The 27,448-nt window shown below is 36.0% G+C and overlaps 1 protein-coding gene across 2 annotated transcripts in view; it reads left to right on the top strand.

Annotated features, from left to right (window-relative positions):
• Positions 1-27,448, top strand: part of LOC136835427 (solute carrier family 35 member F3) — a 341,991-nt gene that overhangs the window by 237,361 nt on the left and 77,182 nt on the right. For both annotated transcript variants that reach the window (XM_067098950.1, XM_067098951.1), the window contains one exon: positions 8,049-8,207. In XM_067098950.1, coding sequence (XP_066955051.1) covers positions 8,049-8,207 — 159 coding nt within the window. The remainder of the gene's footprint in view (positions 1-8,048; positions 8,208-27,448) is intronic.

Below are 27,448 nucleotides of genomic sequence, written 5' to 3' on the forward strand. Positions count from 1 at the left end.
TATATATATATATGTATATATATATTATATATAATATATATATCTATATATATATAATATATATATTATATATATATATATATATATATATATATATATATATATATATATATATATATATATATATATATATATATATATATATATATAAGACCAGACTCATGTATAAATAGCAATTATTGTCCAGTGCGTGTGGGTAGCTCTGTATCTAGAGCTACTACATTCGCCCTCGATTCCTAAACTACACGAAAAAAGGGACGGTATGAAGGCGATTTGTTAATTCTAGTATATATGGTGCTGTTGAACGAGGCAGTAATAAAAACACAAGGTTTTGATAAACTACTGAGGATCGCAAACAGGAAAGCAAAGGAACGGAAGAAAAAATAAGTAAATAAACGTGAATATACAGGTTCCGACTAAAATCGGGACCCATCTGGTGAAAACATTTACAAGATATACAGGACTCGGGAAAAGAAAAATGTTTGAATTGAGAGGGTTTTTCATACAAAGAGCAACCACACTGAGCTCATCCCCAACTATATCAATCAATGGTGGAAAGGAGCTAGGACACGCACTATGAACAAATAAATAAGAAGTTTTCTATTGTAATTACATTCTCCCTCTCTATCTAGTTCCTCCTTATCCCCAGTCATTTCACGTATCCTATGATTGATATTTCCCATTTTTATCGTCTACTTCATTCCTGCCTGGCCTTTTTTTTGGTCATCATTCGTCTCTTCTGCTTCATTCCTACGTTCCTTTTTATATATCAATAACCTGACTATTTAAAAAAAAAAAGACGCCAGACAATACAATGAGAATTTTAGGTTTGAGTCCACTTTCTCTGAATCTTGATCTTCTCATTCTACTTCCCAGCATTTGTTATTTATCGTGTCCTTTACCTTTTCAAATGGAGAGCTTCAAGACAAATCCGAAATGCCATCATCAACATTCAGTCTTCTCATATTTTTTCTCCTCATTCCTTTTTTCTATTTCTTATATTGATTTTTATTCAATTTCTTTTATTTTCCCAACCTTCCCTTTCTCTTCTGTTACGCTGACGACATATTTTCCATATTTTACCACTATGCTCCTTAAGTAATACTTGGGTGCCTTTTGCTTCTTTACACTTTTCGTTTACTTTTATGAACGATAACAGGAGGGTAATCTAAATACCCAAGAACGAGCGCAGAAGTAATCAAGTGATTAGAACAGTCCCTGTAAGGATGATGACATCGACACTCAACCATTACAAACAACAAGCGCGGAAATAAAAAAAAAAAAAAATCCGGCCCTTACTCATTAGACTAATGGCAGTTAGAGGAGGAGTACAGTTATGTCTTGACCCTCCTCCCATCCAGCAATCGATGGCCTGCATAAATCACGGATTCTCATCACAAAAAAAAAAAAAAAAAAAAAAAATTGCAAGCCCTTGGTCCCTGAACTCCATAACGCAAGGGCCACCACCACAGTGCCTTTACTTATCTACGTCAACGGAACTCTTCAGGGTCCGGCGGTTCCCCAAACCTCACTTAGGGTGATTAAAATTACTTGAGGATACGAGGGCGAGGTGATCTTATACCATCTAATATTAAGGGCTACGGAGAGCATAAAATATGGGAGGAAAAGACAAGGCCTGCGTGTGCGCGTTTAAATGAAGATGATGATAAAAAATACTGTTATATGTTGTCTCTTTCTCTGTTTCCCATTCTATTCACGTATTTCTGTCCTCCACAGAATTATTTATTATACTGTAGTATAAAACGACTATTTGAAATTGTAACTTCTTATTGATTATTGTCATTAAAACGCTGTATGCATCCAAATGAAGAACGTAGGAGCATTAGAACTATGAAAGGATTTTGCTTCCGTTTTCAATGGAAATCAACTAAAATCTCAATAAAGCGCTATACTAGTTTTAAAATCAGAATTCCAACGGCTATATTTTTTAATATATTAACAAAAAGTTACCTATCATGACGTGCTTTCAATATACTCGTACAGTACTAGTTCTTGCTAAGCTGATACTCGTACATTCGGAACGTACTTTGCCCAATTTTAATAGTAATTCTCCCTGTCATGGCATTATATATGAATTGGTGTTTCATTGTGTAACAGTTATCTTTTAATTGTAACAAAAATTCTTCTATTTATTTATTTCTGGATACTGATATTAGGTGTCGAAAAAGAGTTAACTGTCAAAATATACGATGAAGTTGTCCTGTTCAAAGCCCACGCCAGATCTTTCTCTTGAACACTAGATATTTTAAAGTGGAACGAGCAATGGGAAGAGTAATTTCATACCCTAAAGGGTCCAGTAATGCCATGGGCTACGCAGTCCCTCCCCCTCCCACAAGAGGAACCACCTTCTCCAGTGGTAAAAAAAAAAAAAAAAAAAAAGGGGGAACCTAAAGAGTGGAACTACTTTAGTTTCTTCCCATACATTTCGTAGTTCCTCGTTGGACACGTCGGTAGAGTTCTCGGCTAGCACTCTGTTAGTCCCGAGTTCGAGTCTCCGGCCGGCCAATGAAGAATTAGAAGAATTTATTTCTGGTGATAGAAATTCATTTCTCGCTATAATGTGGTTCGGATTCCACAATAAGCTGTAGGTCCTGTTGCTAGGTAACTAATTGGTTCTAAGCCACGTAAAATAAGTCTAATCCTTCGGGCCAGCCCTAGGAGAGCTGTTAATCAGCTCAGTGGTCTGGTTAAACTAAGGTATACTTAGCTTATACTTCGTACATTTTGTTCTGGGCTTACTTAGTACACCACTGTGTACGTATATTCGGAAAATATGTAGAAAAGAAGTGAAGTTATCGATGAAGCTTTTGTTCAGGGCGATAATTGTTCCTCATTTTCGTAGCAACGCTCTACTATACCTTTATTATTTATTTATCCTGTTTTTTTTAAGGTTTTCAATCTGGATACCCACTGCAAGAATACAATGCCTAAAACAGCTCCCGTGTCCATGATGCGTTGCAAATTGTTTTTCTCTCGAGACCTAGCAAATAATTTGCTTATTATCTGTTCCTTCGCAAAACAAACGCATCGGCCCCAGGCCTCAGAATTGTAATACTCACGAAACACTGCATTGGAGAATTATTGCTTCTCGTTAATACGATTTCATTCCCAAACGGTTAGAGTGGAAATGGCTCCAGCGGACAATAATAGATCTGTCACCCTCCAGTGTTTTCCATTTTCTCTTTATTTTCGTTCCAGGTCATTGATCTGTGACTATCTACTAAATTGAGATCTAGTGCGAAGTACAATACAGAAAACCTGTCGCCATCCAAAGGTTTCCTTTTTTTATATTCTGGAAATATCTATTACTGCAGTTTCTAAAAGTCTTTGATATTCGGAAAAGACAAGTCAATCAGAAACACCTTCAATATGTGTCAAAACTGTGTTCCTCAACAGTGCTTTATCAAAAGTTATATTTAGTCATGGCAGTATATTTGCGTAAGTCAACATTTACACAAAAGTTAGTGTATTTCAACTTTAATATTAAAACTGTAAAGTGACAAATATGTATGTCAAAGTTAGAAATCATATTTTTTATCGACTTCGACTGAAAACTGGGGTCAGTAAGTCCACCAATGCTAAAAAGCACACTTCAACTAAACTTAACAATAAAAGCATAACATTTTTCTACATAACCTTTTCATGCATTTTCCAATACACACCACATACACACAAGTGTGTATTATGCACACAAGTGTGCATAATAAATTATGACCAGACTTCATGGTAAGATTAAACGCTTTTAAAAATTACGAGCAGATTACAATTTTCAAGTTTAACCACTTTCAAACAGTGAAGGATTAAAAAAAACTTCAAAAACGTTTAACAGTGAAAAACTAATGATTCCTGTAGGCTCCCAGAGCAGAAATGATTTTAAAAGTCCACAGAACAGAGACCATTAACAAAAAGTGTCCATTTATGGAGAGAACACGCAATCTTAACAAAATCGTTTTAGCCAAGAATATCCACTAGAATTAGAGGCAGTCACGAGAGACCTTGGAATTACTGAAGACCAGTAAAGAATACTGACGCCCAAGAAACATCCATGGGCTTACTGACTACAAAAAAAAAAAAAAAAAAAAAAAAAAACCTAGGAGCTACAAAAAGCAATGAACGACCTTGAAATTATTGACAGCCAAAAGAGACTGCTGGGATTCTTGAAATCCTAGAAAGACCTCTTGTATAAATTACGGCCAAGAAAGAGCATTCTGATATCCTGGGACCTCTTGTATAAATTACGGCAAGAAAGGTAAGAAATTCTTGATACCAGAAAGACTCTTGTATAAATTACGGCCAAGAAAGATTACTGGCATTCTTGATATCCCGGAAAGACCTCTTGTATAAATCCCAAGAAAGATTACTGGGATTCTTGACCTCTTGTATAAATTACGGCCAAGAAAGATTACTGAGATTCTTGATATCCCAGAAAGACCTCTTGTATAAATTACGGCCAAGAAAGATTACTGAGATTCTTGATATCCCAGAAAGACCTCTTGTATAAATTACGGCCAAGAAAGATTACTGGGATTCTTGATATCCCAGAAAGACCTCTTGTGTAAATTACGGCCAAGAAAGATTACTGAGATTCTTGACATCCCGGAAAGACCTCTTGTATAAATTACGGCCAAGAAAGACTACTGCGATTCTTGATATCCTAGAAAGACCTCTTGTATTACTGACGGCCAAGAAATACCCCTGGCATTACAGACATCCAAAAAGACCCTTGGAATTACTGACGACCAATAGCGACCTCAAGTTTCATTGACGGCCATTAAAAGGACCTAAAATACTGAAGGCAAACAAAGACCCCAGGAATTACCGGCGGCCGAGAAAAACCCTTATTATTACCATTATTCCTTATCAAGAGCCACGTTGCAGTCATTGTTGGAAAAGCACCATGCTAAAAGTCCAAAGAAAATTAGTGCTGAAAGGAAACAGAACCAAAGAATAAATTGTAAAAGAGAAATGACGAAAAAAAGGTAAATAACATGGGAAAACAAACAAGATACATACCAGACAAATAGGCTATCAAATGAAACTTCTGTCCGCCTGATCCGAAAAAAATAATCACTTGCACCAAGTCTGAACTCCTGAAGTTCCAGTGATTAAAAGCTACATGCCTAGAAGGAACTTTCGAGGTCAAAGGGGACATTTATGAATCGAACAAATCTAGGTCCCAGAGTCTGTGATCAATGACAGGTAAATAACTCTGTGAAATCAAGTCCCGCACCTTCTACATGAATGCCAATATATGGATCACAAAAGGCAAATCCAATTTCCTGTCAAGTTCTTCCTGCTTGAAATTACTGTTAGTATTCAATAAACTGGATTCAAGACGGGAACCAGGGGGTAAGAACTTCAAAAGAACCTAACTTACAACATTTCCTAACCAAGCCGCCCACCCCTTAGTGAAGGTGACCCTCACAGTGAGCCTTGCATTACACAAGTAGGCGATGCTAAGGTTTCTATTATTCATAAGCAACAATTACACTTCACTTCCTATAGCCTAAACTGCTTGTATGAAAAAAAATCCAGCGATTGCTCAAAATGGTTTGGAGAATTTCACCACCTATCTTGCCTCACCTACTCCGTAATTCATGTCTTTCGTCATTCTACCGTAATTAGGAAACATTTCTCCCCATATACCCATTTTGGTCAACCACATTCAATCTTTTACAATTCCTTCTAACATTTACAACCCCGTCTTCCCGACTTTGATTTGCCACCATGCTTAATCTCGTGATAGCATTCACTTTGAATTCATCCGGTTACAAACTATGCCTCAAACGGTTTCTGATACCTTGATTTTTCTAACATTTACAACTCCGTCTTCCTGCCTTTGATTTGCCACTATGCTTAATCTCGTGATAACATTCACTTTGAATTCACCCGGTCACAAACTATGCCTCAAACGGTTTCTGATATCTTGATTTTCTATCATCAAGCAACAATATATCATCGACGAAACCAAACTTCTCATATTCCATTCACAGGCCAATCTCTCGTCCTAAATACCTACAAATGTTTTGGCTTACCCTCACAGAGACATGACACACCCTTATCCACATTCTACACTTACAGTAAACCAGTCACCCTCTGGTGCATATGTTCTTATACAAGTTTCAATTTACCATAAAAACCTTTTATAATCCCTATGCTATTAACATCTACACCAACCACTCTCGACTCCCTCTGTCACCTTTTCCTTTACCTTACTCTAGACGTTATGAATACGCGGCACATTCCATTTTCCTTGAATTCTAATCTTTACATGCGTTTCTTAATTGTCAGAACTTCATGCACTGAACCTCTTCCTTGATTAAACCTACAACCCTCTTCCATTATCAAGCCTTCTGTAACTGTCAAACTTTTCTATCTAACCTCCCATGCACCAGCTACACTCAGCAATATTATACTGCTGTAGTTCTTAACCCTTCTCTATAACTATTTTCCAATCTGCTCCTGTAACGCTTACATTCCCTCCTATAAACTTTTCGTTCTAGGCTCTTACAATTTTCACTCTCTTTATCAATTTTTACTTATCTACAAGGATATTAATCTCATCCATTCATTTACGGTAGATTCTTTCATTCATTGAGAGATGACTTCCAATCATATACACACAAACACACACATAAACACACACACATCCCATTAGATAGAATTACACTATCGGCCCCATAGCTCAGAATCTCACATAAAATGCCATTAACTCTTGGGAGTCTTTCCATTCATCAAGTTTTATGGCCTTCCCCTATAACCTCAAATGACACCTCCAACATCATTCTCCAATTTACATGAACTTCTTTACCCTTAATCATTCTGCCTGGCATCTCTTCTCAACTTACTAGCTCACCATGCTTTCTAAATATTTACCCAACAACACGAGAATGCATTGCCTCTAAATATGGCGTCTCGGAATTCACATTTTATTTCCATGATTCGTTTAATCGTCAAGTTTTCTTTCTCCTTTCACTTCCTACAAGGATAGTTCTATTTTTCTCCTTAAAATTGTTTTAATTAAACTTGTATTATTATTATTATTATTATTATTATTATTATTTTTATTATTATTATTATTATTATTATTATTATTATTATTATTATTATTATTATTATTATTATGGTAAAACTTTACTTTAGTTGCGCGGCCAGATTCCCGCCAGTCGCCGACCGGGACAGGGTCCTCATACATACACAGACATAACCTTTCCTATAATGCTGGGTCCTGACCTAACCAGATATTATTATTATTATTATTATTATTATTATTATTATTATTATTATTATTATTATTATATAAAACACAGCTCTTATTCTACATAATGTCCTCTTTATAATGAAGGCGTTGAAAACGTTATCAGTATCGATAAAAGTAATTCTAAGCTTATTAATACGATAACACTGCTTTCATGAATTTCGGGATACAACATGCAAGATAAAGAGCCTCTGGCAACTCCACAGAGTGGCTACTTAATATTGTTACTTGATTAACATTACTTAGTATATATTTGTAAACGTCCTTTTCGTCACGCATTTGCATACTTTGTCTCGCACGCAGCTTTGCCAACAGCTTCTAGTCTGCTTAACACAGGGACATTACCTACTTCATTGTAGAGTTGCCAGATGTCTCGTGTACTAGGATTCATCAGGCCAACTGTCCATAAAAAGTTAACGCAGTGAAATAAAATATATGAAGGAAGCAACATGACTAATTTTAGAATTTACTCGTTGCTAATAATTCTATTATATATATATATATATATATATATATATATATATATATATATATATATATATATATGTGTGTGTGTGTGTGTGTGTGTGTGTGTGTGTGTGTGTGTGTGTGTGTATGTATGTATATACATTATACATATATAATGTGTTTATATATGAAGTATATATTTAATAAATAAAAAATATAGATTTATATATATGTATATATATACAATCTACACACACACACACACACATATATATAGCAATAATCTTGCAACTAACCGCTTTATGTTTTTTGTCTTCTGCAGATAGTCGTTGGGTGGGTAGTGACGTGTTGCGTCACGACGTCCTGGGTGGGAGCTACACATCTCCTCAAAGACATGTTCTTGCGACAAGCACTGTTCCCAGGGCCTGTGGCAACGCCAGCACCAAATTCGACACAGGAGGTCAAAGTCCTTATGGTTCAGGTGAGTCCTTCACTAGGAAAACAGAAAGTTTGGTGCAAAAAACCCTGCTAAACCAGATATTGTGCCCTTTAATACCTGCCTCTCTAAAGTTATTGCGTGTTACTCACTCTGCAAGGCGTTGGCATTCCTAAATGTAAATGTTAATGTGCAATGACTTCACATATTTTGTTGTCCGAGATCGTTATTCCCTTTAGGCTATATACTGCCAAATATCGTGCAACATTCTTCTGGCAATGTATTGCGAACAATGATGCTCATTAAAAGGCCATAATGCTAATGCGAATGACTGCGCCTTTTGAATCAATTTTGCCCCTCTACTGTTGAACTGCTATTCATGGATAAATTCATATATTTGTTAATATGTGTTTATCACTTATTATATTCTGTATTTAAGTGTAATTTTCTTCCGGTGCTTGTTTTTCCTTTATTTCACATACAGGCATTCTATTCTGTGGAAGCATGCTTACCAAGTTCAGTAGCTAATGGTTTAGTTCCGTACGAATCTCCGCTCATTTTGAATAACAACAACACAGTTCAGTCTAGTTCCATTATGATACCTAGGAAAAATTTGAATTAAAGTAACAGATGCCAAACAAATGAACAATCTCTTTTTAAGTTCATGGTGACCCTTGTCAGCCTAATGTAACCCACTCTAGCACGACTGCATAAAAATGAGTCTTCGTCAACTAATCAAAGGAAAACACGAACCTCGAAATCATATCATGAATAACTTACGAATTAAATTCGCAGTCATGCGACGCTGCCTGAAGTAAATGTTCACATCCTCAAATACCAGACAGAATATCAAATCGCATTTGTGTTACATAGCCTCAAGAGTTCAGAAGTGCAACAGAACACTTGAAATTCCAAATCGTAGTCTTCTGCCACCACAAAGAGTACAAGCTTAAATCTGCAACACATAAGACTAAACATCAAATCACAGCCGTGCGTCACCATCTCAAGAGAGAAGAATTCAGAACCACAAGATATATCTTGAAATATCAAATTGAAGTCGAGTGTCGCAGATTCACGTTAGGAGATCAAAACCCCCAAGGATAACACACTGTATCAAGTGACATGCCTTTAAACGCTAACATGAGTAGACTGTTACACCTTATTTGTATTTCGAATAACAAACAGGCCACATTAGATTGTGTCCTACACGACATGGCATTGTAAATTTGTTTACTGTATGGAACTTAAATGGCATTGTAAATATGTTTACTACATGGAATTTACATGGCACTGTAAATTTGTTTACTATACGACACGGCATTGTAAATTTGTTTAAGATGTCAGTCTAATCTTAACAGATTCTCCGTCCTTCGAAGGTTCTACAGACTTTTACAAGTTTATTTAGGAACGAGCAATACATTTACAAACACTCTTTCTGACATTATTGTACAATCTTGACCAAGATATATAGGCTATACTGGATAATTCTTAAGGAATGGAATACAAAATTTAGGCAAAAAGGCCAAGCACTGGGACCTATGAGGACAAAGGGTTGAAAGGGAAAGTGAGAGGAAAACGGTTTCACAGGTGTAACAGGAGGAAAACCTCGCAGCAGCACAACTGCGAAGAATATGAAGGGAGGTATAGTAAAAGGAATAAATGGGGCTGCAGCTAGTGGTCGAAGGGACTCTGCAATGAGCGTTCAGTAATGCCTACAGTGCACCGCGTGAGGTGCACTGATGGCACTAGCCCCCTATGGGAGACACTTCTTAAGAAACATGCTGCAGCCATCAAAAGTAATTTCTCTCGACTTTACGTTCATCTGCGTGAATGTTTCGAAAATTTTAGATGTATAAAAAATTAGATGAACTACATGAAACATTTTAATTATCCGACTCATTTAAAGAGGCAGAAATCTAAGTAAGAAACGTATAATTTTTGGAGAAAAATTATAGTTACCCGTAATCATACAAAGTCTTTCCTTTTTTTAAGCCAAAAAAAATCCGACATGAAGGATGGAAGTGTCTGGGCGCAAGTAGATAACACTTTTGCGAAGGAAAATTAACTTTTCCGACGGAAGCTGGAAAGGGAATCCATTATTATTATTATTATTATTATTATTATTATTATTATTATTATTATTATTATTATTATTATTACTCTGTTGTTGTTGCTGCTGCTGCTGACAGAAACGCGAACGTAACATTCTTACAACACTGAACAACTTGGAAAATAAAGAAATACTGGGCCGAGCAATGATTAGAAAAATACGACAGTCAACAAAAGCAAACACAAAAAACTCTACGCAAACAAGTAGGTGGAAGAGTACACTGGAAGTAAAAATACTGCACAGATAATAGTAAATACCAAAACACTATATTAACAATAAACCGACAACTAATAAGCTATGAAAAGAAATGGGATTTGAATTTAAGAATATGAAAATAATAAAACAAATATTCAATATCAAAAGGACATTACGAATGCGGGAAGAAATGTAAATAACGAAGGCCTTCCAGTAAGGACTGGACAACTGAAAATACAGCCTACCTGGTATCACGATGGACACATTAATCATCTTGGCAAAACCGAGACCAGTTGACACTGAATGGTAGTTACTTATAATGGATCATTTCTCAAGCGTATATCAACCTAAGGTCTCCACTGCGATAATCAATGTCTGGAAAGGGACTGTGTATGGAGTATCACGGGCCACATCCACTGCAGTATATAATTACAAAGCTAAAGCTTCGTGAAGTACCCTTACATTCCAATACGGCAAAGCGTTTCACTTTTTATCATATCAGGAGGCGCTTATGGCGTGTCATGAGGGACCACCCCAAGAAAAGAATATTATCACTGCCCAGTCAGAGCGGATCAGGAACGAGTGTTATAGTACGTGCCATGTATAATATATATCATTTATAGAGTAAAATAAAATTGATTAAATTTCAAGAAACGTCTGCGGGAAAGGGAATTTTGCGATGACCACTTTTCACTGAAAAAGGTCAAACGCTTGTTAGTTTCATTACCTTAAGCCTGTAAAGGGACACATTATATTACATATAGAATACGTTATTTCTTACGTATGATATTCAAAAAAAAAATAAGAAACACGTATTAACATACGTTTGCAAAATATATGAAGTAAAAAGTTTTGAAGGATGCATACGTTAAAATGTACGCAGTTATTGCTGATGAACTCTTCTTTAGAGGATATAGCTATGCTACTAATGAACATATTTCAAAGAAATACCACGGAGATTCTGAAATGAGTTTTCAATGAATGGGTGTTCCAATGAGGTTTGTTTACAGAAGGCTCTTTGAAGAGCTTATAAGAGTAGGCGAACATTCAAAAGCAAATTAGACTCACAGATTTTAACTACAATTATTCATTAGTCTAATCAAACAAACTTTAATTGAATGAAAAAGTCGAGACGTATGGTTCAATGAATGACGTTGGTTAAAAGTTAATTATTTTTTATACACATATAAAAGGTTAGGGTTCATAATATTACGGAAGCTTCGAGAAAACAAGAAGTGCTGAAAAATATTGGACAGTTATTATCTCCAAAACGTTGGGAGAGCTTGAAAAGAAGCTTAATATCCAGGAACCACAAAGATGCACACACGATGCGGATGATTGCAAGTCCATTCCATGCGCTGGAATTTATAAGAACCATGAAATATCAGTGAGGGGCTGTGGAGTGCTTTCCAAGACAGGCGGGGTTGGTGCACGCGATTCATCCTTTAATGGATAATAATAGATACACATGGCAATACCAATAACTTTTTTTATCAGAAACTACCTTTTTCGTATGAAGCCACGAATACTGTTTAATATCGAATTCACTATGCCTTTACAATAACTTATACCCAAGGGAATTAACTGTGAAGTGCTTCTGAACAAACCAGGATTCGAACCGCGATATGTTTTAAAAAAACAACGATAGACAGTGCTTTGACAACCCGGCAATCAAGAGAACTATGAAGTGATATCGACTCTGCTCTACACGACGATAAGAGAGAGAGAGAGAGAGAGAGAGAGAGAGAGAGGAGAGAGAGAGAGAGAGAGAGAGAGAGAGAGAGAGGATAACCTGGGTCAATTTATTTGGTACCAATTACCAATAACGTTACATTTCGGAGAGAGGTTTATGTATTCAATATTTTAACATAATGAACTGAACTAGCCTAGAACGTCTACAAACCAGGCAGTGTTTCTTTAAATTTCACCTAGGCCTATATGATTCCATTATATAGGTTTCATCTACATGAGACATACCCATGTCATTTCACTGCTATAACCATTTCAAGGAACAAAGCCCAGGATTTATCTCCGTTCGCTTTTAAACAAATCATGATCATCACCTCCAACGCTGCGACACAAAAGGTCTCTGAAGGATCCAAGACGACACTGTCACACAAGAGTAGTCGATGGAAGTGTACAAGAGACATCTCCATTTTCCCTTGGCACTAGTCCATTTACATTGGTGCTCTTGTAAGCTTCCTCATTGTCTCATTTAACTTATATTCTTCTTCAAGCTTTCTTCTCAAGTCGATTAATTTTTTAGTTACAGTTTCAGTGTCAGACCACAATTCATAACTGCAACTTTTTCACTGAAATCATAGCGCCTAAATAAGATTTTCACTCAAGTAACTGTTTAAAACTTTTAGTCGGCTTACCATGCGTTAAATTCTAAAAGTATCTGATGCTCCATTTGTCCCAAATATTTTAGTCAAAATCACACTTCAATATAAATATCCTAAAACTGTTTTCAAGGTGTAAAACGTAACATTTCACTCCTCACGAACTGCCTAAAAACATTTTCCTAGAGTAGCCTATATTACATTAATTTTCTCTAACCTACCGCGCTTTTCCTATAAATGCTATCAACTAAATTTATCTTGTTTTCTCGGAAACATTCTCCATGATTGGTGACTGAGTCTACTGAACTGCAATGCAAGTACATTTGTTTGTATTTTTTTCACTACGGACTAGCATTAGGATCACAATAAAGACAAATATACTACGACACAAATATGACTGCTCAGCAATACATTTCAAAACATATTTCAAATCCATGATTCACTCCTTCGCACTGGAAATAAATAGTCATAACACAAATAAAATCTTTATATACACAGCTGTAAGCGCTCTCTCTCTCTCTCTCTCTCTCTCTCTCTCTCTCTCTCTCTCTGTTTCAAAATACTGTAAAAACCTTTTAAAAATATCACAACTTGAAGCTCCAAAAATATTCAACCACTTGCATGTACTTGAATACTAATGATCTTAATTATAATGTAACGCTGTTTATTTCTTACTGTAAATGTATTTCACGTGAATAAGCAGGTCTCGTGGATACATTTACTTAGAATGAGGAAACAGAGAGAGAGAGAGAGAGAGAGAGAGAGAGAGAGAGAGAGAGAGAGAGAGAGAGAGAACCCGTCTTTATTCATATAACAATGTATTATAAGTTTACAAACTGGGACCTTTATAAAGTTGGACTTTCCAAATATTTATATGAATGGCTAAGTAAGAATTGCTTCATAAATGTTTTACCTTTTACTTCAGAAATAACAACAATGTTTAATTACACACTTATTCGGTCTCCTTCCACGATAAATTGTAATTCTTCCATAACTATCTTGCAGCAAAAGCGTGGCGATTTGAATGTTTTTAATTTCGTCATATTTAAAGATAAGTACGTTGATGGCTCGTTGGTTTAAATACGGTACCTTATGCCAGCACAGAGCCTTGCTTAAATGCAGCCTTCAAGTGTTGTTTTTGTTGAAGGGCAAAGAGGCCTAGTTTGAACCTCTGGAATTAGAATTGGAATACAAAATTTAGGCCAAAGACCAAGCGCAGGGACCTATGAGGTCATTCAGTGCTTTAAATTATGAAGAAAAAATTGTTATGCAAGCGCGGAATGTAGGACTGGGACCTATGAGGTTATTCAGTGCTTAAAATTATGAAGAAAAAACTGTTATGCGAGCGCGGAATGTAAGACTTAAGAGAATATGAACGGAGGTATAATACAGGGAATGAAAGGGGTGTTGCAGTTAGGGGTCTAAGGGACGCTGCAAAGAACCTTAGGTAATGCCTACAGTGCACTGCGTGAGGTGCACTGACTGCATTGTCCCCCCCAGTGAATCTCTGGACTTTGACAAAAAACACAGGTACCTACAGTACATTAGTACCTTGTTTCATATAAAACTTCATTTTCAAATACTTTAAAACTCAGTACTTTTATTCCAAGTCTGATAAATCGTAATCCCTGTTTGTCTCAAACCAATCGGAATGTCGATTAAGGAAAAGAGTGCCTGCAAACAACCTGTTCTTTGGTCTCCTACATTAACATGGGCACAGGACTCACTGTTACCTAAGGTAGGGAAACAGCGAAGAAAACTGGAGGATGAATAATGAGGTCTAATCAATCCTTCTTCGAATCGAATATAGAATTTAGGATAAGGCCAAGCACTGGGACCAGTGAGGTCATTCAGCGCTGAAACGGAAATTAACGGTAAACGTTTGAAGGTGTACCAGGAGGAAAACCTCGCAGTTACACTATGAATCAAATGTTAGGAGAGAGTGGAAAGTACGATGGAAGAAAGAGACTATGAAAGGAGGTACAGTAAAAGGAACTAAAGGGGTTGCATTCTAGGGGGCCGAAGGCACGCTGTAAAAAACCTTAAGTAATGCCTACAGTGCACCACATGAGGTGCATTGACGGCACTAACCTCCTTCGGAGATCAATCCTTCTTCCTTTTCACCTAAAAATGAGGAACTCCGTTACATTTAAATTTTGTCCTTCCTTTTTAAGGTGGGCGACCTAAATCCGAGAGTTACTTTGCCACACTGCGACGTCCTCGGCATGGAATAAATGATCATAAAAATATATTAAAAGGAAAAATCACGCAAGGCTGAACTGCAGCACGCTTCGACTTCAAACAAATTCTTCAATATTTTTTGCTAGAGTTCAAATAAATTCCTCAAAGTCATTTCCTAAAGAGAGTTCAAGATGCTTAAAAAAATGGGTTGCAGTTTTAAATTTGGTCGGTTCTGCGACTTTCTTTCCTTCCACCTCTCTGCTCTGCAAAACGAAATCACAAAACTACTTTTATCTAGTAATATCGGCAAATTTCCGTTTTCCAAGACCCACCTAAAGAAAACTTGTTGACCATTCCGACACCCTATACATAAAAAAACTTGTACTTACAAGTTTATGTGCCTGTTTATATTATATGTATCCAACATGTTTAAAATGTCCAGATGTGATTATACATACGTATATATAAAGAATATACTAAACAAAACAAAAAAATGGGCATTAGTTTCTTCGGCGCAATCGAGTTTTCTGTACAGCCGCTACAACGTATAATCAAGGCCACCGAAAATAGTTCTATCTTTCGGTGGTCTCAGTATAATGCTGTATGAGCTGCGGCCCATGAAACTTTAACCACGGTCCGGTGGTGGCCTGGCCTATATCGTTGCCAGAAACACGATTATGGCTAAATTTAACCTTAAATAAAATAATAAGTACTGAGGTTAGAGGGCTGGCATGTTTGATGATTGGAGGGTGGATGATCAACATACCAATTTGCAGCCCTCTAGCCTCAGTAGATTTTAAGATCTGAGGACGGACAGAAAAAGTGCGGACAGAAAAAAGTGCGGACGGACAGACAAAGCTGGCACAGTAAAAGAAAACTAAAATAGCTCTTTCCTTCTAACAACTGAAAACTCAGTGTTTTTGTTTCCCCTCGCCTATCAATATAACCTTCCTTGTTTATGAGCGGCGTCTATCGCATTTTTAGGTTCAAGCCTCCTATTTCTCTTCCTCATTCTTTTCTTCGCTTGTTGAAAGATAAGATAAATAAGATGATAAACTGCCTTCATCGCTAACCTTCACCTGAGATAAAATGTAACGTTATCTTCGTTAATATTAGTCAAATTTCCAGTTTAACATAAGTTAATTCAGGAGAGTCTCTCTTCCACTTTAGGCACGGTTTAGGTATAGGTAGATGCTTTACAATTATCCACTACGACAGACATCAAGGGAAATACGTCGTCCTATTCCAGTAGGCTGAGACTCAAGAGCTTCCTCAAATCAGCTGTCAAATTGTTCGTTGAAGGATGTCAGCGTGCGTAAGCATACATCGTATGTATACGAGCATATACATTAGGTATTTTAGTAATTATTCGCATGAACATAGGTTTAAGTGTGTGTGAGAGAGAGAGAGAGAGAGAGAGAGAGAGAGAGAGAGAGAGAGAGAATCACATGACGGAAGTTCAATAATACCTTTCCTCTTAATTAATCTCATCAGGATCAAAGGTCTCGAATGATAATGTAATTACAGCTCAATGGGTTTTTAGCCAAATCGAATTAGTGTCGTATTTCTACGTAATTGTCTCCGATTCAAGAAACGACAACTACATTGGGATCCCCTCAATCAAAGGGTTTCCTCTCTTTTCAGTTGACCCATGTGCCGAACTGATAGCACTTGATGAATGAAGTACTTAAGTCAAAAGTTTGTTATACCTTTTCGTAGAATTGTTCATATGCTATGTTAACCGAAGTTTCTTTTCCTTTCGTCAACTTTGCTCATTTCTTTCCTTACACTTATTCATAAATTCTGTTCAATAAAGTTACATCGATTCTGTATTAAGTAGCTCCTTTAGGCTTCTACTGTCGTGGTTACATTTGTGTTATCGACACAAAATGTTTGCCCCTATAATAATCCTGCCATTCCTCCTATCATGAGCTGTTTGAGAACCCCGTTAGTATAGATATGTCTTCTACTATGTCTTCTACTAACTTTACATTTATAGATATTATGTCATCTAATTACTTAACATTTATGACCGGTTCATATTACTTTGGGGTCATTACGTCAGTCCTCTCATTACATGACAGATTCCCGCACCATAAGGTCAATAAAACTGAAGTTTTTCCAGTTGTTAAAAAAAAGTAGCAAAATCCACGACTTGGTTCATCGAAGTTTGGTATACAATTAAACGGGCGAGTGAAAACTGCCACAGGGGTTCAGTAGGATTTTACTAAACACAAGACAGTCAGGGATGAGAAGCATTCGAGACATCTAATGACAATTGGATTGAATATAAAATTCAGGTCAAAGGCCAAGCTCTGGGACCTATGAGGTCATTCAGCGCTGACACGGAATTTGACAGTATAAAGGTTTAAAGGTGTAACAGGAGGAAATCCTCGCAGTTGCACTATGAATCAAGATGGAAGAAAGATAATATGAACGGAGGTACGGTAAAAGGAACGAAAGGGGTTGCAGCTAGGGGCCAAAGGCACGCTCCAAAGAACCTTAAGTTATGCCTACAGTGCACCGCTTGAGGTGCACTGAAGGCACTAACCCCCTAAGGGGACATCTAATGAGAGGCAAGAAACCTACAGTCATACTAAATCTTGTTCTCATCACAAGTCACTTTAAAGAGGCCATTATGAATTAAATGTTTATTCAAACACAATCGGTAAATTCAAAGTAAACATATTTGTGGCACCGTATTTCATAGCTGTAAACAAAAAACCAATACATTTACAGTCTACCCGAAACATAAAGCCAATTTTTTTCTCAAAAAAAAAAAAAAAAAAAAAAAAGTTGAGTTGTCTGGACTGAAAAAAAAATCTAACTTTGTCAATTAAAAATTACGGCAATATTATTTACTCATCATCGCCACTGATAATGTTCAACCTCCTGACCAGCTAAATTGTGACTCCCAGCTGGCCAGGCAAATTACAGATCAGTGGTTCAGTTCCTCAAAGAGGCAGTTGTCTTTGTCGGGTCACAATGCATCACCCTCATTATTAACATTATTGCTTTATTTAAATGAGAAATTATCATGCAAGTTAAAGCTGTGTGTTTTGCTAATTAGTGGGGACGTAAAATAAGAGATAAACCTACGGCTATAGCAACGAAGCTCGAAACATTTCGCCCTACCTCCTTCTACCTGCTAACATATGCAGTATATATTACATCCATTCATCATTTGATAAAACGCCGTTTTGATAGCATTTCTCATTTATGGTAAATGTAAAAACTTCAAGGCAACGACAACGCTAACGCATTCGACAAATAACGGACAAAGATGAAATTTATAGAGACTGATTTGTATATAAATTAAACAACTGTAATAACACCTTCTAATTTTAACCTCTTCTACCAGGAAATTGTAGCCTCACGTTATCCTTGTCCCCAAGAAAGTCGTGGTAACTGCACGGCGAATATTAGAAGATTAACTCGTAAATATACTAGAATGTATGTTAGAAGATTAACTATAAATATATATATATATATTTATATATATATATATATATATTTATATATATATATATATATATATATATATATATATATATATACTCTCTCTATATATATGAAACACACATATATATATATATATATATATATATATATATATATATGGGGACAAAGATAGAGGCTACAATAAGTCTTATAAATTTCATCTTAGTCCGTTATTTGTCCGAATATTAATCGCTACAAACATTGGTCGTTTGGGAGAAATTGGATCAGGAGAATTAACTTGTTCTTATTCGTGATCCAAATTTGGAAAATGATGGGTGTTTTTCAATAGACAAAAGCGTTAGTTTAAAAAATTTTGCATTACCTAGCAGTTAAGATACATACACACTGTGTATATATATGTATATGTGTGCACTATTTTCTCCAAACTTCAGAACATGTTATCGTTTAACAAAGAAGGCAACGTTTCATCCAACACAGAATATTTAAGAAACATCGCAAACTAAGGTTATTTTTGCTGCGGTTGTATACATATGCACATACCTTCTTTCGGCAAACTGCCGCTTGCCAAATCCTTCGGTTTCTTGCCCTTTCACTGAGCAGTAAACAGAATCCCCCCAAAGTCTCTAGGTTTACCATTCAGAGCTTTGCTGAGAAAGCCGACTTGCTAACTCCTTAAATATGTCTTCGTCGTAGCCTGAAGTGACTAGCAACCTACTGTCTGTATGTAGGAATAGGAATACAGTACTTTGGCCAAAGGCCAAGTGCTGGGACCTATGAGGTCATTCAGCGCTGAAAGGAAAATCACGAGCAGAAAGGTTTGAAAGGTGTAACAGGAGGACAACCTTGTGAATACCTTATACCTATGGGGATTTTATAGCTGTTACGTGCATCGGCCCTGAACAAGATTCGAACCTGTGCCTTTTGAATTAATGAAATTGTTAGAAGAGGGTGGAAAGTAAGACAGAAGAAAACGAATATGACCGGAGGTACAGTAAATTGCTCTGTATGTAGCTCATGTAAGACGGAAACTATGGAAGAGGGTATAAAAGGATGGTTAACCCAGAGAGATGCGATATACTCGTTTCCTGGAAAATCATAATTTTCAAGAAGAAAGAACAAGTGGGGTCATTCCAAAACTTTTCTAAGAATATGAGTGGAAGAGTCACTGACCCGAACAATCCTCCGCTGATCACTGATGGATTTTCTAAGAGTCTTCCCTAAGTGTTCCTAGTGCAACATCCAGACTGTCACTTAACGGTTTTTCTTCCACGCGAATAAATGTTCTGTCCTATCCTCTTCAAGTCTGCCTGGATCACGCAACTCATCAACAAAATCCTCTCACCCGAAGTTAAGCTTACGGATCTGACAAAGTAAATTTGGCTTACTGGATAAAAATGATGTTTTCTCAAGGGTCTTTCATTACTTCTTTCCTTGTATCAGCTCTCATAGTTTTTATGTCTCTCCATTATTATTTTTCATCTTCATTTGTCATTAATTCTTTCAGAGTTCCTCACGTGCTTCAACATATTTTGATATAACTGTTACCCTCTTGCAGTAACCAGATTTTATATATATATATATTTATATCTATATATATATATATATATATATATATATATATATATATATATATATATACATATATATATACTCATATATATATATATATATATATATATATATATATATAAGGCTGTTTTGTAAAGCAGTTATCGCCTCTGTAGCTTGTTTCTGCTAAAATGAAATCTCCGGGTTTTCTCGGTTTAGTGCAAAAGATGCAATAGATGGTGTAGGCACATTATTTCCTTTGAATAAACAGTGAGACATTACTGCGTAAAATGTATCTCAATACATATACATATTATATATATATATATATATATATATATATATATATATATATAACTATATATTAGATACTCCTGTATAACCTATCTTAATTATTCTACAATCACCATAAAAGTGATGGCATCCATTAGTATCGTTTTGACCGAGAATGTACCCACATTTATGTAGAACAAGCCTTTAGTTGTAATGCAACTTAAATAATGTTGTTCATGAAAAATTATTATATATATATATATATTATATATACTGTATATATATATATATAAAAATTATATAAATATATATACTGTATGTATATACATATATATATTAATATATATATATTTTTTTAAATAAACTTTAATCCGGTTATTACTGGCAATCCCAAAAGGAAGAGCCACTGCTTTCATGATTGTTACTTTAATCTAAAAAAAAAATCCCTTTTGGCTGTATAAACTCCAGATGTTCAAAACAGACCTCTTATTCCTTCTACCTCTTTACTCGAGCTGGCCGACAAGTTTAAACTATTTCCGACAGGCTAATGACAAGGTTACCTAGGGTCACTTATTTCTTTAGCTCTTACGGAGGAGCAATTATTCAGCTAACACGTGATGCTTTCTTGGCGAGTAATGATTTCTTTGACACACTAAGAAACATTCACCTGTATGACGAGCTCAGTCTCAGACATACCCGAAAGAATGTTTCTTGAATGATCAAACTATAATTATACAAAAATTTAAAGGACCAGATGTCTTACCCGACGGTTTTAACGTTTAGTTAATATGAAAAATAATACTGGGTGGAGAATGATGTACAGGCATGCATACCGAGTTTGAATAAAAGTATGTAGAGAATAACTTGGCTACGTAGATGCACGATAATAATTATACGAGATAAATGCCCGGTAGGCGAACATTAGAACTCTAGTTTTATATATATATAAAAAAAGTAGGTAGGTAGGTAGAGGTGAGTGGGACATATGTATATTGTATGAATGATTTGGACTGTCCAGTCTACCAGATATGTTCCAGAATTATGATATTTTGTTGATGATTTTGTTCTGACTTCCTTAGTTTTTATCAATAGTCTCTGGATATTTTCATATAGTTGTAAACTTTCCCTTCGGTCTGTTTTGGTAGTAGGATATTTTGTTGTAAATAGTTGTAAACTTTCCCTTCAGTCTATTTTGGTAGTAAATTCAACTCTCTTCTTTCCAGTTTATTCGCGGCTATTTTGTGTGTGTGTGTGCATGTGTGTGTGTGTATGTATATGTATATGTATATGTATATATATATGTATATGTGTATATATATATATATATATATATATATATATATATATATATATAGAGAAGAGAGAGAGAGAGAGAGAGAGAGAGAGAGAGAGAGGAGAGAGAGAGAGAGAGAGAGAGCAGAGACTGCTTTTCCTAAGGAAAGGATTAGCTTTGCGGAAAAATGTGACAGCGGTTCCTGCTATTTTCATCCTCCAAAAACCTAAGTGTGAAGTCTCAAGGTCAACCAGGCAAACAATTATTCACTACACTGGTGAACACAAAGTGATCAAAGGTTCTTTTGGTTGAACTGAACATATACAGTCTCTCTCTCTCTCTCTCTCTCTCTCCTAGTTTTCATTTTAAAGAAATTCTAAAAATTAAAGCCCGAAGCTAGCAATGCTGTCAGAGTTTAGATTAATTTGCACCAATATTGCGTACACTACTGCTTTATTGGCTCTCTCTCTCTCTCTCTCTCTCTCTCTCTCTCTCTCTCTCTCTCTCTCTCTCTCTCGTGATATTAATTAATTTTATGCTAATTAAACTAAAAACACAAGTCTAATAGTGCTGTTTAATTTGCCAGGCAATGTTCTGTATACAAGCATTGCAGTACTGGATTAACAACATACAAAACTCTACGCACGCTAGTTTGACCAAGAACTAGTACTTTTCTCAAGTTTAAAAAACAACTTTTCCTTTTACGATAAAAGCCTTTTATTTACTTCAATGTGGGAACCTAACTTTAAACATACAAAAAAATATAATACAAACTTTTTTAAAAATAATTTCATTGAGATAATTGATTGATTGATTGATTTACAAAATTTTAGGCATACATACCAAGCACTGGAGCAGCTAAGACCACTCAACGTGAAACGGAAATTGACAGTAAAAGTTTGAAAGGTGTGGCTGATGAAAACCTCGCAGTTGCAATCTATGAATCAATTGTTAGAGAGGTGGACAGTAAGATGGAAGAGAGATGTGAACGGAGGTACAGTAAAAGGAATGAAAACAGTTGCAGCTAGGGGCCGAAGCGACGCTGCAAAGACCCTTAAGTAATGCCTACATTGCACCGCATGAGGTGCACTTTCATTGGGATGGAATATAGAATTTTGCCCCAAGGCAAAGCGCAGGGACCTACGAGGTCACTCAGCGCTGAAAGGGAAATTGATAGTCGAAAGGTTATAAGGTGCAACGGAAGGAAAACCTCTCAGCTGCACTATGAAACAACTGTTAGGAGAAGGCGGAGAGTAAGCTGGAAGAGAATATAAAGGGAGGTACAGTAAAAGGAATGAAAGGGTTGAAGCTAGGGCCAGAAAGAACGCTGCAAAGAACCTTACGTAACGCCCAAGCGCAGCGCGTGAGGTGTACTGACGGTACTACCCCCTTACGGGGAAGAACTTCACGAGGAGATTGTTATTCTACAGAGATTTTTCCCGTCACACTATAAATGATGGGGTCACGGTCCAGAGATTTAGAACCAGCCAAGGCCTCTCTTCCCGCATTCGTCCTGTGTAAATAAGCAGTCCCCGGTCGGCGCTGTCACTCCTTCGACTGTCCAGCTTTGGAAGGTCTTCCTTCCGCTTCCCTGAATCTTGAAACTTCTCTATCCTTTAAGACGCTACATTTAGGTTTATCGTTTCTTTCGAGTTGAGCCGCGTCCTTTTTACTTCCTCAACCATACTCTCATTTCTTATTGACAATGCTGGATAAGGTCATGGAGTTTACTGTCGTATATATGCATGGTGTGTGCATATATATATATATATATATATATATATATATATATATATATATAGTATATATATATATATATATATATATATATATATATATATATATATATATGCATATGTCATGTAAAATCCAGTGACCTTCTCATCCTTCTTATGATGACAAGAAAAAGCACAGCAAAACCAGCTTTAGAGATAACTGCAGCAACATTTCCAATATATTAATGGACGCCATGGCATTTTTCAGGTATATGCCTTGGACATATGATCAAATTCAGAATCACTGACCTTAGCAGAAGTAGGTAAAAAGAATATTGTAGAGGTTTAAAATTTCTTGCACATATTTCCAGGCCAATAAAAGGATTGAAAACCGAAAAGCGCAAGGCAGGAAGGAAAATAAGAAAGGAGAGAAAGCAAAAAATGACCGCGAATAATGGACATTTACAATTCTTGCAGTATAAAATTATCATCAGGAATGCCTAAATCTTTTATAGAGCCTTATTAGTTTATGCAGTAGCCTCCACGTCTAATTAAGAAGGGTTAAGAATATCTGAAAGGCTCAAAAACCAAATAAAAACAAGAACGTTTTGAAACCAGAATTTACACATGAACTCTATCTCCACCCATTAGCGAGATGGTAATATAAAACCAATATTTTGACGTTAGGAGAGCTAACTGAACGGAAAATACCATTTCACGCAGTAACACACACACACACACACACACACATATATATATATATATATATATATATATATATATATATATATATATATATATATATATATATATATATATATATATATATATATATATATATATATATATATATATATATATATATATATATATATATAGTGTCAATGAACTATAAGACGGCAATAAATAATAATATCTATTAAGAAAGTGAGCGAGAGGCAAGAATGTAACACTGGTTAATATATAGAAAATATATAACAAAATAAATTACTCAAATATTGGGGAACAAAAAATGCTGAACAAAATAGGAATACAGATAAATAAAGCTTCCATTTTTTTATTTTAACAGGTTACAACTCACTTCAAAAATTCCTTAAATTATCACACAAATCTGAAACACGATTCGGAGACAATTATCTCACGCCCTCACATGCATCACACCCACAACAGACACCCTCAGGAACGAAGGCTATCAAATAACACCCAAGGTGTGATATGTTTTCCTAGACTGTGCGGAGGAGCGCTCTTCTGCCTTCCCTGAGATGGCTCTGTCACTTAGGGAATTAAAAAAAATGAAAAAGTATCCTGGGAAGAGGAGAAGAAATACATTTGTCAGTGCACTTCCAACGATGCCAAAGTTCTATGTTACCCCAGAGCAGTTCTGCCTTGGGTTGCACGATGCAAGGGCGATGATGTTTCCGCAATTGTGAACGTCTTTGCTACCACAGTTAAGGTCTGGCTTGCTATGTGGAAATAACGAAGGCGATCGGAACGATTTTTCTTATACGCAGAAGACTAGTAAAGGATTATAAATTCGTTTTTTTATTCCACTGCTGGCTGTTGTTAAACCTCATTGTTTGACCCCCTCACAAAAACGATCATTACATAAAATTTCATATTTTATTCTTATAATATTTTATTATATAAAATATAAGAAAATTAGTATGGTAAATCATTAAAGAACTTACGTACAAAAATTATATGAAATGGAAAATTTACGTACAATTGGCACGACCTAATATCAGATTTTAAAAATATTTTTCAATCTAAAGAGTATTCTAAAATTTTTACTCCTTATTCAGTTCCAAATGTTGTAAGACTTCTCAGACTTTCGTTCGTCCACGTTACGTTCACAATGTTTCCTTACCGGAAATTGTAGAGGTGTTACCAGTGGCCTAGCTTTCATTCAACTAGATGACTTGTCAGCTGAAAATATACATATTTACTGTTTAAGCCTATACACTCCAAGTTGCATTTAGAATACGTGCACTAGCTGACAGTCAACGAGCATAGCTTTCATAAATTACCAGCTACCTTGCTCCAGCTGCTACTTGGAATATATAGGTTCAAGCAGAAAGCCTTTCCCTTCAACGACCGGCACTGAGCTGGTCAGCTACGGACAACGAACAATACTATGATCTCTATGTATTCTGAAAAAAAAAAAAAAAAGTTGTTACAAGGCTCTACACAGACAAAATGTTAAAATTCCTTCAATATCTAGGAATGAATATGGCCTACTAATTTTGGAATGTAAACTCATTTAAAAATCACATGAACTTAGATGATAGTTCATTCCTAACATATAATGCAAATACGAGTATGTTTCTTACCATTTTGAGCAAGGACGTTTTCTGTCGATTGAGATATGCATTTTATTCTTTCATTTTTTTTTACTTTTACTTATTATCGTTTCTTGTCTCTTCAGTCATTTCAGTCTTTTTGGGATGGAAAATAAAGAACAACCGTGAGAAGGATTCAGCTTTCTACTGAAGTTCCTGAAATCTACACCTATTTCGCATACTATTTCCAAAAGTAACCTTTAATTAAGCGTAGAAAATCCAGTCTTCCAATGTTTTACTAACAGGTTTATATGCCAATCCAGGAAAAAGGCCCTTTAATACTAATGTTATATTCTCCCTCTCCCTCTAGCCTTGCAGTGAACAAATTAAATAGGTGTCTATTGCAAGGCCAGGGGAACCGTTCAATTCCATATGCCTCTGACTCAGGCAGTGAATTATGTACCTAGTCGTTATTCAAGTGATGGGTAGCGTATTGGGTGGAGAAGGGCATACACAGGGGTAGCATAGCACCCACCTTCAAAACAATTGTTTATGTCCTTGACCCCGTTTACACTGTTAATTTCCATTGTAACTTTTACAGTTCAACATCGACCGTCGGTCCGTTAACATCTTTTCAGCTCGAGTACGACCCCGTTTACACAGTAATACATTCAATTTCAGTCTACACATTGAGATTAACTAAATATACCCCTGTTTCCTCAAGGATAATAATGGAGACCTATGAAGAAATTTAAAATTCGCTAAAGTCGAATATCTTATGGCGCGCAACTTGAATTTTTCCTTACGGCTAATTTTAAGGGCAACTTTATAGCCTTTTCTTTTACCTGGATTATATTTTTCATTCATTCGTTATACTTTCAAAATATTTTGTTCAAGACCACGGTTACGTTTGTGTTTAGCCGTAACCAGTCTGCCAGTTTTCTTTGAAGTACATATTTTATTTAGATCCTTGCCTACTCATATATCAATGCGTCACGTCCGTTTTTCAAAATATTTATCACCATCCACCCTCAACAGTTCTCTGGTGGGAAATGATAAACAATTTTGTTTCCACTGACCTTTTCGCAGCCTCGCTCGGCACTGACCTACGATACACACAAGGTCTCACTCTTATTTAAAAAAAGATAAAAAAAAAAAAAATTCTAAAATCCAATTGAACAGTACCCTTAAAATAGTCGTTCGGGAAGACACTATTGGACCAAAAAGCACGCAACAATTCTCTCTCTCTCTCTCTCTCTCTCTCTCTCTCTCTCTCTCTCTCTCTCTCTCTCTCTCTTGTTGCAAAGGCTTAAGAAACTCAAGAAATATATTTGCCTAAGTAGATGATATTTCGTTGGATTAAAGGAGAAAGGTAACATGAATGAAAAGAAAGACATCTAGGGATTTCAACTTTACACTCTCCTCTTCGGCTTAAAGGTCACTGTCAATAATTGATGATTACTAGCAAATCGAGTTAGCCGGTCTGACCAAGCAGACATTGATTTCCATTTACAGACTCTACCAGCAACAGAGCTCGCAGAAGTTTATAACCGTTCGGGGTATTATTTCTTTTCTTCAGGATTAATAATGTTGCGACTGATTAGATTATTATCATTATTATTGTTATTCAGTTGATAAACCCCATTCATATGGAACAAGCCCACAGGGGCACTGGCTGGAACAAACCCACAGGGGTACTGACATGAAATTCAAGCTTCCCAAAAATATGGTTTTCATTAGGAAGTAAGAGGAGGTAGAGGGAAATATAGATAGAAGAGATAATTCAAGAAATATGGTGTAATGATGTAAAGCGGTGACTGATCTGAGAGATATAATTCATAAAATAATACGATATACCGCGAAGACTGATTACAGAGACAATTAAGGAAATCATTTGAAACAATGCGA

This window comes from Macrobrachium rosenbergii, chromosome 55, assembly GCF_040412425.1.
Source record: "Macrobrachium rosenbergii isolate ZJJX-2024 chromosome 55, ASM4041242v1, whole genome shotgun sequence".
Classification (NCBI taxonomy): Eukaryota; Metazoa; Arthropoda; class Malacostraca; order Decapoda; family Palaemonidae; genus Macrobrachium; species Macrobrachium rosenbergii.